Raw genomic sequence first — 19,507 nt, 5'->3', positions numbered from 1 at the left:
GCTGCATACTGTTCATAAACCATACTATGCAATATGCGTATGTGCTCTGCATAAAATTAAATCTTCACAAATATAACAAACATAGTACTTGTAGAAAAAAAGGACCATAACAAGAATGCTGCCAACGCTCTATGTTGTCGTTCTCAGTCAAACTGGGCGCATAAAATGACCACTGTTAGCACAAAACTTATTGGCCTTGCCATACTAGTAGTATTGTGTCTGGTAACAAGTGAAGCAAATTTCATTTACTAAGGGACCTTAAGACGTTTTTTGAGTTATGTCGAAGTTTTTGCAACTGATGCCACTGACGGAGCACTGACAACCACACCAAGGTAAAAAAATACCAGGCACCAATATCACAAAAATACTTAAGTCAAATCTCAATCTCAAACTCAACTCATCATATAAAACCATAGTATGATTCAAAATCTTGCATGCTTTTATACTTTTTGAAAATGTAATTATAAATGGAATGTGTTGATGAACAAAAACGTCAATATTTCAAAGACAAAATAATTATAGGCTAAAAAAAATAAACTTGAGTAATTTCTAAAAAAACAATGGATTTTACTCGAACACTATTTTGGCTGTAAAATATATTTCCATAGGAATCGTAACCAAAGGTTTAAAACAACATATTCTATGATAGAATACGCTCTTAAAATGTGTAAAAACATATATGATTTTTAATAACTTTTCTTGTTATATGGTAAAATAAGTTGAGTTTGAGATCTGACTTAAGTATTGTTTCAATATTGGGGCCAGGACTTCTTTTTCTTAGAAAAACAAACAAGTTTATAACACTACCATCTAAAGATTTCAAGTCAATACACCATTAAAGCCAAACCAATGGCCATTCAAAGACTTCCGCCAGTAAGTGTACTGTATATCTACAATAAACAGGTGGTTCCCTATTCATTCATGGAACTGTGGCTAGAGTTTGGAATCAATATAGTTGCAAAATCAGCCCATATGACTCCTGAGTGGATCAATGGTTTCAAACTATAGGTCTCCATGAAGGCCTCTTCAGTATTTGCCCCAAATCAATAGCTGGCAACTGAAGCAATCATGTATCAGTTAACAAGTTCAAATTTGACATCTTAGGAAGCAGCATTCTTCACTAAAATGACAACTGCTGTCAAACGTAATACTATTGCATTAAATGTCTCCCAGTGGAACTTTTATGACTGGAATATTTATGTGCACCCTATGCAGAGTTTTGACACCAAGATACCAGACTTGTGTAATGTTAAGGTCGAAAGCAAGGTTACTCAACAGAATAATCCTTGCCAATATAATATTATTCTGAAATAACCTTGAAATGAAGTAGGAGATGGATTGTATCATGCTTTGCCAGCAGTACCATACAAACCATTGAATACCAAAAATTGAAATGAATATGAAGCAATGAAGCAAAAGGTCATTGACACACTCAATCAAATGAACACCAAACAATGATATGAATAAACTTTATTTTAGGTTATTGTCGTAAGATGAATGACCACAAGATTCACTAATTACTTTGTTTTCTAACAATATCCTGAAATTAACTCAAGTTGTTCTGGAATGAGGATATAGTTTTCACTCCAGTGACCTTGGATTAATTGTAACAATTGATAATATCTGATATCATATCAAACCAGGACTCTCTATCTCTCTACAAACTTTCTCTATCAGTTCAACTGACGTCAATTTCAATTAACATATATCACATCAGAGCTACTGTTGCTATTTGTAGCATCTTTATGTCAGTATTTTGGGATTTTCTATCTTTTATCTACAGTGGTGATTTATTGCGATATATATTTAAGTATAAAAAAGATAAAACTGTGATATCTTTGGGTCAAATATATAACCACTAACAATACATTAACAAACAATGCATTACTGATGTCAGAACTTAATGATTCAGATTACATCTTCTATGCAACATTTGCAACCGTCAGACTAAATTATGAATGTTTGTAAAACGTCAGGAGTGATATAAACGTCAGGAGTAATATTTATACTACTCTCGTATAGATCTACAATCTTCAATCGATGCAAGGAAGTAATCAAATCTTTAATAAAAGTACTACCAATATTGAAAAACAAATTTGCCATTCATTGCTAAAATACTAAAAGTATTGTTTTCATTTCAAGGTTTTATAAGATTTTACTTCAAAATAACACATATTTATGCTAATATTAAGAAACTTTGACTTATACTTTAAATTTATAAACTCCAATGTAAAAGTTCAGTGGACTAATAAATGTAAATAGGTTTCCTTGTCAATTGCAAAATATTTACATATTCATCAGTTTGCGTAGTGGCCGACACTCATTTCTCTGGCATTCTAGATTTGATTACCAGCCGCCATTGCTGTGGTCAGCAAGAGGGACAAGTGAGCTTTATGTACTTCCATTTCTCCCACAACCAAAAAAACACACTCTTGCAAATAATCAAGCCAATGAGCGTAAGAAGTCAAATTATTTGTTGAATAAAAAAATGGAAACTATAGAGACAAGCCCAGAAGCTAAATCATTAACAGAGATCCTGCTTAGAGGCACAATGACCAAGGCTAGACACCCATTAAAGGAGATGAACACAATTTCACAAGACAGCAGATATCTTAATATTGTTCCCAGGAAATGTTGGGGTAACTGCCTAATCAGTGAAAACTTGAAGAAATCACTTGGGGGTTGAAATTTTAAGGTGAACATAAAATAATCACACAGATTCAGAGCAGTATGGCACAAGTCTCGTGATCAAACCTGAAACCCCCTGTTTTTCTACTGATTTAACAAGATCATTAAACTAACATTCCTTCTGATCCCACTAAATTTGTCCCACAGTTGCAGGACCATATCAGTCATTGAAATTAAGACTTTTGGATGAACAAGCCTGAATTCTTATACTATTGATTGGCATCAAATTATTAAACAAGCCCTGCTAAATAAAATCCAGAATTTGAGCAAGCCTGGAAGACATTTTACCAGTGCAGGGCTTGTGGGCTTGTGTTAATTTCGACCACCGCCATATGGATAGGCATCGCTAAGGGTTATACAACCATTAAGAGCATTGAACTTAAAACAGAGCTGTCAAATTTGTCCTACACGCAATAAGCCAGTTTTTGAATCATATTGAGTAATGCATTACCCGTATATGTTGTTTGGTTGATATATTGTATCAAACGTTCTTTCATCCATCACATATTGATAAAATATCAAACCTAAAACTATCATTTCCTATTTCTTGTTGTTATATTTTTCACCATTAAAAAAAAGAGAAGTTAATATTTGTAGTCTACCATTAACGCAAATGTGACTAAATTATAAATCAAATGTGGTACAGATCTACTTTATATTGCAAAAAGTGCATTGGTTATAATTGTCCACTAATATTGTCTGCACACTGTCTACCTTTAATTGCATTATTGCAACCTTCAAAAATTTAGTAGTATAATGTTTAATGATTTCATCTTTTTTATCAATTTCTAGAAAATAGCAAATTGGTCATTTATAATTGTAAGAAAATATCTTGTCGATCATTTCAATTGCTACTCAGTCCTAACATTGAAGCTACATTCAACTAAAAACTTTGATTGCGTCTTTCATCAGAACTCTACAATTAGGATTTTTTTAAATGAAATTCACTATCCGAACGAGGTTATTTAACACGACCCAATGATGAATAGCAAACCCCACGACATCACACCATTGCTAGTGTACCACCCTGAAGATAAATTAACATTTGTGGAAATCAGGGACTCCTACTCCTAGTTTTTGTCACAGATTCTGACACATGACATGTCAACAACAATACTGTTGCAACAAGTGCCGACGGTGCACGATTTCTATGACAAGCCAATGATATCTAGATGTGCATAACGATAAAACTAATGGAAGTAAAACTTACAATCCAAATGTTTCCGCTTTGGTCCCATCAACTCCTCAGTGGTTGCTTTGCAAACAGTTTTTGCCAGGCCCTGCCCAGCAATCGTGTGTTTTGCCGCCGTAACGCGGTCCATAACACTCTGTCCCATTTTAGAAGCCATTTTAACTTTTGTCAGCTACCAAGAATAAACACCAGGGTCAACTGACCCCGTTAACTTTGATACATTCGCACAGAACACCGTTAATTATCAAGAAGGGGTGGTTTTCGTCAAATACCACCGACTAAGATGGCGCATTGAAAGGACAAAATTAGATGCATCACGTGACCAAGGGAGGCAATACAATATCATGTATCTAAATTACTGGATTTGCCTCCCTTGTCATTCATGATAAATCTACAGAAATAGTAGCTAAATGTTCTTGCTAACAAATCTATTTCAGCTATATGTTGTTTTGCAAGTTTTCATTCTATATAATTATTAAAGAATACAATATTAATACAGATGTAACCCAATATTCATGATTTCCATTTAATGGACATTTATTGGCTCTGGTCTGTGTTCATTTGTTTATACTGTAAAATAACAAAGCGAATAACCTGTTGGATTATGCCTCTGCTTTTAACTTCAATATTGCTTGATAACGAAACCTGTCAATACTAGTGTAAAGTATCTATAATAAACCTAACATCAGTATCAAATTTTATCAGAAACTTTTAAATGATCACAACTTTCATTTTAATGTTAACGAATCTGCCTTTGATTAAATGTTACATGCAATCAGGGAGGAAAAATATTCAGATGAAACCCTGTATTGCTTTATTGTGCAGTTGATATGTCCAGTGACTGCATACAGTATCAGAATTGCGGGGGATTATTTCCTCTGGTGCGGGATATGGCATGTATGCATACTCAGATGTCTACATTTCGAATCCTGCTGCTATCTTGACACTTTCTTCTCTACTTCTCTTTTTATTTTCATTAATATTTATATATAACTAATTTGGTTTCAAAACTTCTTATTTCTTACCAATGTTTTTAAAAATTCCAAAATATGTATACATATTTTTTAGCATTTATAAATGTAGCTAATGGGCCTTTAATTATGATACAGTTTAAGTCTGCTTTACACTTTATCTGTTCTTGTAGATTAACAGTAAAACAAGAAGCTCCAAGCTGGAAGTAAATCCAATAGCTGACCTAATCAAGCACTGCAGCATCTAATATGATATGCTATCCAGTCAACTATTTCAGTCTGGCAACCCAGCCTTTTTGGCATATAGTCAATTATAAACTTTTTTCTAAAGGTATACAAACATCTGAACTTGAAACATAAAGCTTTTTTTAATGGAATGGACAATGTCAAGGTCACTGTTACTAGAAAATATCATCTGCTCAGTGATCTGAAGTGAGTAAGAAATGATTGGATTTGGATAACACTGTTATGAAACATTTGCTATATCTTAAATGTTATGACACCTGCCTCATGGTAGCTTTATATATTTCAGGTCAAGGTCACTTTTAAAGCTGCACTCTCACAGATAATTATTATTATTATAAGTGTTGTTGCTGTCTTTGTCGTCGTCATCGTTGTTGTTGTTGTCAGTTAAGTGCAAGCTTAATTTAGTTTAGATTAATGTCAAGGGAGCTGATAGATAGAAATACGTGAAACATGGTGTTAGCCTTTTCCTAGTTAGAATCCTGTACTATGTGTGTCATGGTTTAAAGCTGCACTCTCACAGATTTACCATTTTTACAACTTTTTTTTTTTTTTTGTCTTGGAAAGAGCAAATTTATGCAGAAATATCTGCAAACCAATGATAAAAGATTGCTGACAAAAGATCAGATCGCAGATTTTCATATTTCTGTTCGAAAATTAATGTTTTATGGCTTAAACCGTTATATGTATAAAACATCATTTTTTTCTCAAATATAAAAACCTGCGATATTTTTGTCAGCAGTCTTAAATAACTGGTTTCCATGCATTTTCGCAAAAAATCGACACGTTCCAAGACAAAAATATGTCAAAATGTTCAATCTGTGACAGTGCAGCTTTAATAACAACAGTCCATCTCTCTAGTTTAAACAGCTGAATGAAGATCGCGACTGCTTTAAAAAAAATAATGTATATTTTACACTCATTAGTGTTACCTAAGTTAATCGGATGAAATAATAGAAACAGTTTTACATAATATAACATTTTATTCTTCAATTATAAAATAAATAACTAGCAAGGAGATATCACATTGAAAAGTGTACATCAACACAAAATAACTTTGTCTGATGTAGCACTGCAGTCACATCCACTACAACACCAAATGTATGATGCATTATTCTTATAAAATATCACTCAATGAAACATAAACTTGCACATGAATACAATGAAATAAAATGACTACAGGTACCGGTATTTAAGTCAAAGGGTTCCCTGTACAGTTGATGACAAACTCATTTGTACGTACATTACGAGATGCTTACATGTCCGATTAGAAATCCTTGTTTTAACAGATCCCATTCAAATGTCAAATATGTTAATGTTTCATTTTCAATTAATTATTTGTACATTAAATCACCAAAGTACATACAATCATAGTCACACAATTGTACACAACCATAAGAAGCACTGACATAATTTCAGATCTACATGTATAGTTACTAGCAATAAATTCCATGATATTAAACTTCACCATCACTAACAAAATAATAATACAAGTACATCACAACTTGTAATTTACAAGTATATCCAATCCAAAATAAAAATTTAAAAAATGCAAAAGAGTCTTCAAATGTTCATCTGATTTGGTTTCAGCTTTTATTCTTTAAAACTAAAGGCCACAGTAATCCATTATCGGCGCATATACTCTTCCCCCAAATGGTTATGACTTACTTTATTCAAATCGCAAATTGATTGAGAAACTGTAAGTAAGACTTGATCAAATGGAGTCAATGCGAGGAAAATTTATGTAGAATCTCAAAGTAATATACAGCCTTAATAGTTTTAATTTTGGTTCAAATAATCATTGCAATTCGTTCTATATGGCTGATCCATCTTTGAATCTATTCACCTTCACAAATCAAGACTAAAGCAACACTGACAATGTCATGCTCGTACCTAGAATGAACAATGCTTATATCAAGTTTTAATACATAGTGTTTAGGGAATAGTACCATGTTATGCTATTTTCTCTAAAATGAATAGGGTAAGGAACTCTGTATGCATGAAAAAATTGCTGAGATTGGCTGTGAGGAGTTTCTTCCCTTTGCTGCAAGTTCCACATCTAATCAGATATTCAGTCATGTCCCAGAGACATCAGTAAGGTGTTGCTCTGGAATAAATACATAAACACAGTATAATTAACTTGTACCTATGGAAGTGGTTTTACTACATAATTATCAAAAAACCTACATTCCAGTATACTTTATTAGTAACTAGAGATTGCTTTTTTGAAAAAGCGCTTGTCTCCCCTATTGTGTGGTCGTAGCTGAGAAAAAATAAATGATGGACATGAAATTTGTAACTTTGGACTGGAGACAAACCAACAGTGAAGTTTGGTTTATTCGATTATATGAAATAGTGAAGAGAAGAAAGTGTTGTTGATTAATCATGGAAAATGTAAACGAAGTTTGCATTGTATGAAGTTCCTGGGCGCAAGCGTTATTCAATTATTGATCGGAAACCATTTTTCAGCTCACAGTCATCGTGACCATGACCTTGTACCTACTGATCACAACATCAATAGGGATCATCTACATAACCAACTTGCATACCAAGTATTAAGTTCTTGGGTGCAAGTGTTCTTTAGTTACTGAGCGGTAACCATTTCTTCAACTCAAGGTCATGGCAACCTTGACCTTTGACCTACTGATCTCAAAATCAATAGGGGTCATCTACTAGTCATGACCGACTAGCGTACCAAGAATGAAGTTCCTGGGTACAAGCGTTCTAAAGTTATTGAGCAGAAACCATTTTTAAGCTTAAGGTCACCGCCAACGTATCATTTTTTACCTGAAGGTAACCTTGACCTTTGACCTTTTGATCTGAAAATCAATAGGGGTCATCTTCTAGTCATGAACAACTAGCTTACCAAGTATGAAGTTCCTGAAACCAAAGGATCTTTAGTTATTGAGCGGAAACTTTTTCTTCACTTCAAGGTCATGGCAACCTTGACCTTTGACCTAGTGATCTCAAAATCAATATGGGTCATCTTCTAGTCATGACCAACTAGCATACCAAGTATTAAATTCCTGGTTGCAAGCGATCTCTAGTTATTGAGCCGAAACAGTTTCTTCACCTCAAGGTCACGGTGACCTTGACCATTGACCTACTGATCTCAAAATCAATAGGAGTCATCTACTAGTCATGAACAACTATGAAGTTCCTGGGTACAAGCTTTCTTTAGTTATTGAGCAGAAACCATTTTTAAGCTTAAGGTCACTGCCAACATAACATTTTTTACCTGAAGGTAACCTTGACCTTTGACCTTTTGATCTCAAAATCAATAGGAGTCATCTAATAGTCATGAACAACTAGCATACCAAGTATGAAGTTCCTGGACCCAAAGGATCTTTAGTTATTGAGTGGAAACCGTTTCTTCACCTCAAGGTCACGTTGACCCTGATCTTTGACCTAGTGACCCCAAATTCAATAGGGGTCATCTACTAGTCATGACCAACTAGCATACCAAGTATGAAGTTCCTGGGTCTAAGAGTTCTATAGTTATTGGGCGGAAACGAAGTGTGACGTACTGACTGACTGACTGACAGACTGATGGACTGACTGACGGACAGGGCAAAAACAATATGTCTCCCCATGAATGGGGGAGACATAAAGATATTACACGCAAATGATTTTTACATGGAAGGTCACCACGACCTTGACTATTGACCTTGTTACCCCCAAAACAATTGGGATCATCTAGACATCATGACCAACCTCACTTCAAAGTTTGGTGAACCTAGATCAAAGCATTCTCCTGATATTGCACGGAAATATTTTTTTACATAAGAGGTCACAGCGACGTTGACCTTTGACCTTGTGACCCCCCAAAATATAGGAGTTTTCTAAACCTCATGATCAACCTCCCTACCAAGTTTGGTGAACCTAGGTCAAACCATTCTCAAGATATTGAGCGGAAATGTTTTTTACATTGGGGGTCGCCGCGACCTTGACCTTTGACCTAGTGACCCCAAAAACAATAGGGATCTTCTACACCTCATGACCAACCTCCCTACCAAGTTTGGTGAACCTAGGTCAAACCGTTCTCAAGATTTTGAGCAGAAATGTTTTTTATATTGGGGGTCGCCGCGACCTTGACCTTTGACCTAGTGACCCCAAAAACAATAGGGATTCTCTACACCTCACGACCAACCTCCCTACCAAGTTTGGTGATCCTAGGTCATGCGGTTTTCCAGTTATCGATCGGAAACGAAGTGTGACGTACGGACGGACTGACGGACTACCGGACTGACGGACAGGGCAAAAACAATATGTCTCCCCCTCTCTGGGGGAGACATAATTACATAAATAAAGGGTTTAATTTTTCAATAAATAAATTGAGCTAAGACTGACAACTGCAGAAAAGAGAAAAGGTTCATAATTATGTTTTACTTTCAAGCCACATAAATAAGGCCTAAACAAGTGTAGGGTTGACAAAGTTTGTTTTTTTGTCCAGTCAAAACAGCAAATCAATTTGTGAATGCTTAGATAATAGAATGACATTTTGTCACATTTCTTTGTTCTTTATGTTTTTAATTGATCAACACCTTTTACCAGATGGCTCTGGAAGCTATCTATGTTTACACAAATCAGATCTCTATCAATTTCTCTGTTTTAGAGTTGAAAAAAATCCAAGGTGGGGGGATTTTTTTCAGGGAGATTTTTTGGTCTTACGGTTTTAGCTTAACTTTAAATAAGTTTAGGAATATTGACTACCTTGCAAATGTGATGATTGAGATGATACCAAACACGAGTTGGAGGCCAATGAAGGCCAGCTGTATGGCCGCCAGAATAACGTCCGCCCGCGTCACATACGTCTGCCAGTACAAATAGAAAATCGCGCCAAGCAGAGCGGGAACGCTGAGCAATATGGAGACTATCACACCAATTATCTTCTCTGTGAGGTTACCTTTTCTCGCTGTAATTGATATGATGCTATGTTAAAACAGTATATTCTGTAAGTATATAATTACCAGGCTTAACTTACCAACTTGATATCATTTTCAAAACAGTTTTATATTTGATTACATTAAAACATCTTATTATGGGCCGAAATGTGCATTTGTCATTTGCTCCTTGAAACATACTACTTAAAACACATTAATACAAACATTTTAATTACAATTTCAATATCTCTGTTCCATGGATATACACATAAGCTGGGAGTAGGAATAAAATTGTTTTTGTTCCCAGACATAAGTAAGAAAAAAACATGGCATTGTTCACAGTCGTAGACAACAGACATGCTAGTACATGTAAATATTTCAATGCATATTATCACCCAACACTTATCAATGGCTTGCTTATTAAAGCTGCACTCTCACAGATTTACCATTTTTTACAACTTTTTTATTTTTTGTCTTAGAAAGTGCAAATTTTTGCGAAAATATCTGCAAACCAATGATATATGATTGTTGACAAAAGATCTGATTGCAGATTTTCATATTGCCGTTCGAAAATTAATGCTTTATGGCTTAAACCGTTTACTAACGGTTTAAGAAATATGCGTAAAACATCAATTTTTTAAAATTAATTATAAAAACCTGCAATCTTATTTTTTGTCAGCAGTCTTATATAACTGGTTTCCATGGATTTTCACAATAATTGGCTCGTTTCAAGACAAAAAGTAAAAAAAATGTCAAAACGTCCAATCTGTGAGAGTGCAGCTTTAATAATATGTCCATATTTTTGTCACATATGGCACTTTCTTAACAAGTTTCTCACCAAAGAAGAGTCTAAGGGCTTCTATCCCAGCAAGGATAAACACCAGAATGATTTCTGCCGGCAGCACTCCGGAGGCATAAGGAAAATTCTCCCCTAAAAAAATAGATCACCATAATAATAAGTATTATATTTATCTGTTATGTGTACTAAAACATAATCAAAGTCATTGAGATTTTTTAACACAATTTTTGCTATAACTAGGCATTGTAATAAACCAAATTATTTTAAATGTTTTTTTCCAAGGCTGACAAATATGATACAAATAATATTAAGCTGGTACAAAAATGCCAAAGATTATTATTAAATTGCAAATGATGATGAAAACATTCTGATATGAAAAAGAGGGCCCTGGGCCCTGTATCGCTCACTTGATCCAATAAAGATCATCAAGAATAACATTCTGATCAAGTTCCATGAACATATTGTCATAAATGTGGCCTCTAAGAGTGTAAACATGCTTTTCCTAAGATTAGATCTAATGACCTTGTTTTTGACCATACATGACCCGGATTCAAACTTGACTTAGTGATTATTAATATAAATATCTGACCAACTTTCATGAAGATACAGTTATAAATGTGACCTCTAGAGTGCTAACAAGCTTTTCCTTAAATTTGACCTGGTGACCTAGTTTTTGACCGCACATGACCCTGATTTAAACTTGACTTAGAGATTATTAATATAAATATCTGACCAACTTTCATGAAGAAACATTAATAAATGTGAACTCTAGATTGTTAACAAGCTTTTCCTTAAATTTGACCTGGTGACCTAGTTTTTGACCGCACATGACCAAGATTTGAACTTGGCCTAGAGCTTATCAATATATACATTCTGACCAAGTTTCCTGAAGATACAGTCATATATGTGACCTCTATAGTGTTAACAAGCTTTTCCTTTAATTTGACCTGGTGAGCTAGTTTTTACCCCAGATGACCTAATATCGAACACGTCCAAGATTTTATTGAGGGTAACATTCTGACCAAGTTTCATTAAGATTGTGCCCAAATTGTGACCTCTAGTGTCAACAGTCAAATTGTTGACAACGGACGACGACAACGGACACAGGGCGGTCACAATAGCTCACCTTGAGCACTTCATGCTCAGATGAGCTAAAAATGTGATACTCTAATGTTATTTGTCAATACTACCATGATCATGCTTACAAGTTGAGAAAAACCTTTGTTACCTTTGTATGCAAACAGCAGTATTTCACATACGAAGAATAATCCAAAATACCATCCATTTAAGTACAGAAGAACTTCATAAGGAAGAGATGAGCGCTGAAATTCTGTCAAGGAAACATTTTGTACAAATATGCATAGAAGTGATATAGAATGGAACCAATAATGCAACTTCCTTGTTCACTTGAAAAGGGTTTTCCTTTATCATTGATTTTTGTTGAAAATCGTGATCGAAGACTTGGGAAACTAGATTTATCATTAAAACAGTGGTTGAATCTTTGTTGCAGAGATGTTACATAAAATTGTATATGATATTCACTTGCTTGCATAAAACTTTTAAAAAAAATATTTTTTTTACTCAATATATTTTAGCTTAATTAAAACTTATAATCCATCTGACATCTTTGATCAACATTACAATGTTTTTCTTAATTAAAATTTACAAAATAACCACAGGCATAAATGATGTTGCAGTTTAAAAATGTAATTCTGCCTTGAAAAGAGCAATAAAAACTATGGTCCTTGTTTACTTTAGAGGGCAGGTATGCATGTAATATTTTATTCTAGATTTAAATATAATATGTGAATGCCAACATGTTGGTTACTTTACAATAAAAAAGAGGCATAACTCAACAACTATTAAAACCACTTTACCAGTAAGGAAGTAGATCTCAGACAGGAGCAGATCTTTATCATTCACGACTTTTGCTTGCAAAAGTTTTAAAATAACAAATCAAGTGACTGTTGAAAATCAGGTATTTGTGATATGTCATTTATTAGAAAGCTTCACCTGTTCATCTTTTTATAGTTTATATATGCAGCAAACAAGAATAAGGTATATCAGATTTCATGAAATGGTAAGTTAGGACATGATTATAAAGAACCAGTATGTCCTCCTCAGCAATATATTTTAATGGAAAGCATCAAATTTACTTAGAAATTATTTGAAATACTCAAATTTTGAACAGAAAAATACAAAAATATATCATGAATACATAATTGTCAGAAAACATCAGAGAACTTTTACTGTCAAACTAGTACTTGATCCCATTAATACATCTAATTTGTACAGAATTATCAAAGGGCATGGGACTTTTTTCTAAAAAGGGCAAGACCGAATCACGCCACTATTAACACTTTCCTAAAAGGCACCCTGGTATATATATCTGACCTTTCATCTTCTAGAAGCTTACCCTGGCATCTGGTAGTAATGCATATGAATTCTGTACAATGCTTGTGCACACCTCCCCCCATTCCCCAAAATATTACTTTACGACAAAAATAAGTTACAGTTTAAATATATAAACAAGAAACGCCGCAATGCGACGAAACCAGGTTTTCAATGATTGACAGAAGAACTTCAGCCTCTAAAATTATTCAGTTTCAACTGTTTTTCTATTTTTAGTAACAGTGACCGTGACCCTAGGGACCCAAACACAATCCCATGAAAAGTATCCATAAACTCTTCCATTATACCAAGTTTGGTCAAGATATGTGGACCCTAACTAAAGTTATTCAGTTTCAACCGTTTTTTCTATTTTTAGTAAGTGACCTTGACCCTAGGGTCCCCAAATGCAATCTCATGAAAGGTCTCCATAAACTCTACCTTTATACCAAGTACTATGTGAAAACCTGGTTAAAAATAAAAAAATTCTGATTGGGAGATTGGGAAACAGGCCTATTTCCAACCACACCAGTCAAAAGACCAGAACTGGAAGAAACACAATCTAATTTGGAAATTTAAAAATAAAGATATATATATGTTATTTAGTATCAGCTAATTTTGGATGTTTCTAGCTGAAAAAGAATTAGCTGTCCTGATAAAAATATCAGTAACTTAACTGATCAGAAAGTTATCTTGAAAAAATGTGTCCTAACTGGTGGACAAAAAGAATTCTAACACTCAACAGAATATGGATGTTTGTGACATCAAATGGGGATATTATTACTTTATCATCAGACAAATTTTCAAGAGAATTGAAACGTTTGACCTTTGATGAGAGATTTTCAGGTATTAAATGTTTTGAGTTTCACTTGTTAGTGATGCAGAGATATTCAATGAAAATCAACAAGCAAAAAACATATTGCTCTTGACCTTATGACAGGGAATGTTTGCGCTGCAAAATCACTTTGAAAAGGATACAATAACCTGCACTTGACCTGAAATACAAATAAAATATGAAAGTATATGGATATACAATTTAAATTATTTATTATCTAAAAATCTTAACATTCCCCACCCACCATCACTGTCATGTGTAGACATGCAAACAAACTACTTTCTATGCCTTTACCTTTATTAAACTTCAGAGAAACACAAGAAGTTCTATCTATGCATTAGGTCATGAAATTTATTTTGAAAAACCAGATTTACTTATACAAAAAAACTATCAGATATTTATGGATATCTATAAAACTAACCTCTGTTTGCTTTCGGAGCTTGAGTCGCCGCCATTTTCAAACTTAACTGCGGTACTAAAATTGATAAAATTAAAAATAAACAAATATTATTTTAAAAGGGATTTAAAAGAAAGAAGAGAGTTGATGTTTGACTATCAAACTGCATAAAAAGGGTTGTTGTTTTTAAATCATAATTTTGTTTATTTTTAAGCCTACCAGACAAATCGGCCCTTACCAAATCCGCCCCATCCTGTAGACGTTTCGGCCCCTGATTACGGAGACATTTCGGGCCTTATTTTTTTTCTAAATATATTTTAAGGAGAAAATTTCAATTTTCATTCGAAAAGAATTTATAATGAGATATGTTTATTCACATAAAGCTATACAGTATATGCATAAAATAAATTGATGAAAATTAGATTTAAAAAAATATATTTATACTTGAACACAAATATACATGTGAACATAGACATTTATTATGAGATTTATTTTCATAAAAAATAAATCGAGTTAAAACATAAATCTTTATACATGTACTTCAAAAAAATCTTGAAATAATCTTTAAAATAATATTCATAAGCGTGTTGCTAATATTTACAAGAGGTATAATGATTAGAACATGAGTGAAAATGGCATTATCAATAGTTACCATAGCAACCAAATGCACTTATGAACTTTTCGTAAACTTTTGTAATCAAACTATGAGTGCTTATTGTTTCTATGCTAAAACTTACATGTTACATGTAAATAGTCCTTGACATGATACTTATCTGACATGGATAATTCATTCTAAATAAACACATTAGACCATACATTTTGTTCATTTCAATTTCTACACCCTTGTTACGAAAAGTACTATATATTTTTAGGTTTTGTGAATTTTGACATGAAACTTTGGATTTTTGTTCTAGAAATACTTGGCATCATAAAGGTTACAATATCTCAAAATGTCATTTTTGGGCCAGAATGGTCATATTCCCATTCCCATCAATATTATGTGTTTTATATCAAGTCCACTATCTAAAACTGTTTCAAGCACCTGTCGCCCGCCGTAGATGGCATCAACATTTCTCAAAAACTCCTTGCACGTGACCTCATGCGAGTCATATGAGTCCCACTCAGCCATAATCCTGGCGTCAATGTCTGCGTAACGTTTTTTACGCTGACGGCCAAGGGCTACCCCCGACACAAGTTGATGAGTTAACTTCACCATCTTCGATTCTCTCAGCAATACGTAGAACTGGAGCGTTGACCGACCGGTGGAATAGTTCAAACGGCGATGCCAGCCTGAAATTACATAGTCATAAAACAATTTAAACTAAAACATGCAAAAGAATGATTTAAAGTTCGAAAAAAATACATGAAGAATGCTAGTGAATGATATACTAATAACCGAAAATGATATGGGGAATAGAATAAATAAATATTTACAACAGTTTCGTATTTACCTTCGGTGTCATTGTTGGTTCTTATCGTCTGTCGGTAGACGGACCACTCAGAGGTGCTCCAGATGGTGCTCTCCATCCACTGGTCCTCAACGTATGTGAATAGCTCTTTCATCTGATATTTAATTTTACCATGATGCATTTTTATTGTGTCATTCTGCTATATCCTTACCTGCTTCAAAATCCATCACAAATCTTTCGACTTTGGGCGCCTCGTCCAGTATCTCGATCAGTTTCTGCAACACCTGCAGCTATCAAACATCATATATTCAATAATGTATATTCAAAACAGGTGAGGATGAAAAAAAACTATTATTAATCTTATATGATCTTCTAATACTCAGAGCGTAAAAGTACGTTTCATTTAATATATTATTATTGAATACGTATGCAAAACCATACTGGCTTAAAAGGTGTTTTTAGACAGACGGCAATTGTATACCACAAATAAGTACATAATGAATTGATGGTTGAAACGTAAAGGCATATTGAAAATCCTTGCACTCATGTTCCGAATATCTCACTACCAATATATATATATATATATATATATAGTGCGTGTGTGCGTGCGTGTGTGTGTGTGTGTGTGCGTGCGTGCGTGCGTGCGTGCGTGCGTGCATGCGTGTGTAGCAAGTGCATCTAAAAGTTTGAGATAAGGGTAATTCAACCTTGATAAAAATCGAGCTATGTACAGCGCTATATGGGTCTTTCAATTTTGATAATCACAAGTCAGACACGCGTGTAATCAGGTTTGATAGCAAAATAAAAACCAGTCCAGTGTCAATGACAACAGCTTTGATATATCTTTGACATCACATGCATTTTAATCCAAATAACATTAGTTATGGGAATACTCCGTGTTACATACATAGTCATACCTAGAAAGTGTTATACATTTCTGTACGTTCATATATTGCTAGTACCTATCTGTATTGCAGACTCGGTGCTGCCATCGGTCACATACATCGCAGGTGATGGCATGTTACAGCGGCCTCACAACCTTATCACACTCAATACACAAATCCGAATCAGACATAACAATTTTTAACAAAATTCCAATAAACAATACAATAAAATAGCACAACGTGTTTATAAGGTCCAATAACAAACAAACGTTCTTAAATTTTCTAACATTTTATATTAGAAATAAGGGTTTAAAGTTATTTAGATTTTAATTATTTTTTTTTACTTCAATCATATCAATGTTTTTCATGAACTATTTCATGTCTATTTGTGAATTTACAACTTATTTACATATCTCATTTATATATTGTAAGACAAATTACAATGTTTTCCTTTATACTCAAGATAAAAAAATAAAATAAAATTAAGGGGCCGAAATGTCTCTGTTGAAAATCAGTAAGGGGCCGAAACGTCTCGAGTCAACTTAATTAAGGGGCTGAAATGGCAGGGCCGAAACATCTTAGGGGCCGATTTGGTAGTAGGCCAATTTGGTAAGGGGCCGATTTATCTCGCTCCCTTTTTAATACGTTAATACGTGCATTGTGTACACACCGGTCTTACTGTCTATTTTTGAGACCGGTGTGTACACAATGTTAATACGTGTATTTCCCAGCTTCCGATGAGCCGGTACCTCAAAGCAATGAGAGCGAATCAAATCGGTCGGGAGCGAAACAAATCGGCCCGTTGATAATACCATGTCAGGAAAGTAGCAAACGTCTTAAGTGTCACAAATTCCAACGCCTGACATTTTTTTTTTTTGGAATGTGACAATTCACCATAGATAAGACTGTTCGTCGCGAAGAAAATCACACCATCTATATAATGAGAAATATAATAGAACAGTTTACACAATATATAAATTATTTCTCATTTTTAAATTCTAAAAACACAGAGTTGAACTTAAATTAATCATTTCCATACCGAACATTAGCATTACAAACATATTATTAATGACCATATTTGGATCAATAGTAAACCATTAATATCAAAGCCTTTGCAAAAAACTGTTTTACATTTTTGGCAATATATTTACAAATCAGTTTTCAACAGGTAAACGTCTTAACAATATCAAATAAGCTAGACATCAGATTGAAACATATACTTTCATTATGCACTACAAGTTTTTATATAGTCCTCAGCGAATCGGGTTTTTTTCCTAATATTTCGGCATGAAACATTTTATGCATTTATTAACACAGAATTTCCAAAGTGCAAATATACACGATGAGTTTTATTAATTTTTATTAATGGACAACAAAACGTTTATATTCTGATCTTTCAATGGAAAAAAAATATATAAATTTCCTTTAATTAATTGTAAAACCTATTAAGAAAATTAAGATTCTAATTCATTCACACGTCTTTGAAGGTCTTGTTCACATCCACAACACCAACAGTTTGCGTGGACAAAGAAAATATTATTAATTTATTGATATCTAATTAATATTCTTAACAAAATACATATTGATATAACGTTAAATATTTAAAAAAAATAAAAAAATAAGGGCCGAAACGTCTCCGTAAATGTAACGAAGTTCACTCATATGGCAGTAGATCCAACTTAAAATTTTATGTCCCACATAATGGTGGTTTTACAGCAGCTTCCTTTTATTATAATGGTATACGGGATTGGAACATGCTTCCAAATAACATCAAAGACACAGAGTCAAAGTATGTTTTTAAGAAATTAGTCAAAACTCACCTCTTAAAGGAGATGGAGAAGTCTGAAAAGTCTGTCTTTTTGTATTCATAATGTTTATGTATTAAATAAATATAAGTGCGCTTTCTACAAATACGCACAATTTTTATATAGTTGCTTTGGTAATTTTTCAATATTCCTTAACTATTTGTATAATTGTGTGGTATATTATACAATTATGTGATACTGATAGTAGTTTATTTGTGATGAATGTCATATATTAATTTAATTCATCTGAGTATATGATATAATATTATATAATACTGTTCACAAAATCATTTAATGCCAACTTTAATACCTTAGACATGGACCCCGTTGGAAATAAGCTTTTGTACTTGTGCAAATCTGTACGGGTTATCCTGTGCAATGTCATTTATTATGTTAAAACTTTATTTGGTAATAAATTAGATAGCTTTATCATTTACACCAGAAGTAATTCTGGTTTTAGTAGATCTAGTATTATGTATTTCATGTTAAACTTTCTGTGATATAACTTATTAGGACTCTAAATATCATGCAAATACAATATGTGATATATCTTATATTGATGTAAAATGTACTGTTATTTACATAATGCACGACTACTAGTAATCAGGGGCCGAAATGTCTACCGTGTGGAGCCGATTTGGTAAGGGGTCGAAGATGTTACCGTTTCAAATAGGGGCCGATTAACTAAGGGGCCGATTTGTCTGGTAGCCCAAGCAATGAAATGGGAGCGATACAAATCGCTACCTAATCAAATCGGCCTACTACCAAATCAGCCCCTGATACATTTCGGCCCTACAATTTCGGGCCTTAAAAATATTGACTCGAGATTTTTCTGTCCCTTACTGATTTTTAACAGAGATTTTATTTTAGTTTATATTTTGAATGTTATATTTATATATATTAAAAAAACAAAAGAACTGTTCAAATTCTATTTTCATGGAAGTTGTTATGAAATTTGTTATTAAACATAAAAGTTTAAAAGATGCATGAATTCATGAAAATATCAAAAGAAA

General features: G+C 33.6%; 2 protein-coding genes across 9 annotated transcripts in view; both read right to left on the bottom strand.

Moving 5' to 3' along the window:
- The window catches only part of LOC128237068 (phosphatidylinositol-binding clathrin assembly protein LAP-like), a 67,386-nt gene extending 63,215 nt beyond the window's left edge, over positions 1-4,171 (bottom strand). For all 8 annotated transcript variants that reach the window (XM_052952257.1, XM_052952262.1, XM_052952261.1 and 5 more), the window contains exon 1: positions 3,899-4,171. In XM_052952257.1, the coding sequence (XP_052808217.1) occupies positions 3,899-4,037 (139 nt within the window). In that variant the 5' untranslated portion in view covers positions 4,038-4,171. The remainder of the gene's footprint in view (positions 1-3,898) is intronic.
- A 1,886-nt stretch (positions 4,172-6,057) lies between these two features.
- LOC128238572 (transmembrane protein 216-like) lies at positions 6,058-14,460 on the bottom strand. Its single transcript, XM_052954628.1, has 6 exons — positions 14,421-14,460; positions 14,143-14,159; positions 12,005-12,098; positions 10,816-10,908; positions 9,808-10,009; positions 6,058-7,201 (listed from the first exon to the last, which is right to left on the bottom strand). Exons 1-6 carry the CDS (start codon positions 14,452-14,454, stop codon positions 7,186-7,188), a joined length of 456 nt encoding a protein of 151 aa, XP_052810588.1. The 5' UTR covers positions 14,455-14,460; the 3' UTR covers positions 6,058-7,185.
- Between the last annotated feature and the right edge of the window lie 5,047 nt (positions 14,461-19,507).

Source organism: Mya arenaria, chromosome 6 (assembly GCF_026914265.1).
Source record: "Mya arenaria isolate MELC-2E11 chromosome 6, ASM2691426v1".
Taxonomy (NCBI): domain Eukaryota; kingdom Metazoa; phylum Mollusca; class Bivalvia; order Myida; family Myidae; genus Mya; species Mya arenaria.
The sequence above is the reverse complement of the archived record's forward strand: the minus strand, read 5'-3'. Positions and strand labels throughout refer to the sequence as shown.

Coding starts and splice junctions, on each gene's coding strand:
- LOC128238572 (XM_052954628.1), bottom strand. CDS start 14,454: ATGGCGGCGACTCAAGCTCCGAAAGCAAACAGAG. Junction 10,909..12,004: donor ACTGCTGTTTGCATACAAAG/GTAACAAAGGTT, acceptor CTATTTTTTTAG/GGGAGAATTTTCCTTATGCC. Junction 10,010..10,815: donor AGCCCTTAGACTCTTCTTTG/GTGAGAAACTTG, acceptor TATCAATTACAG/CGAGAAAAGGTAACCTCACA.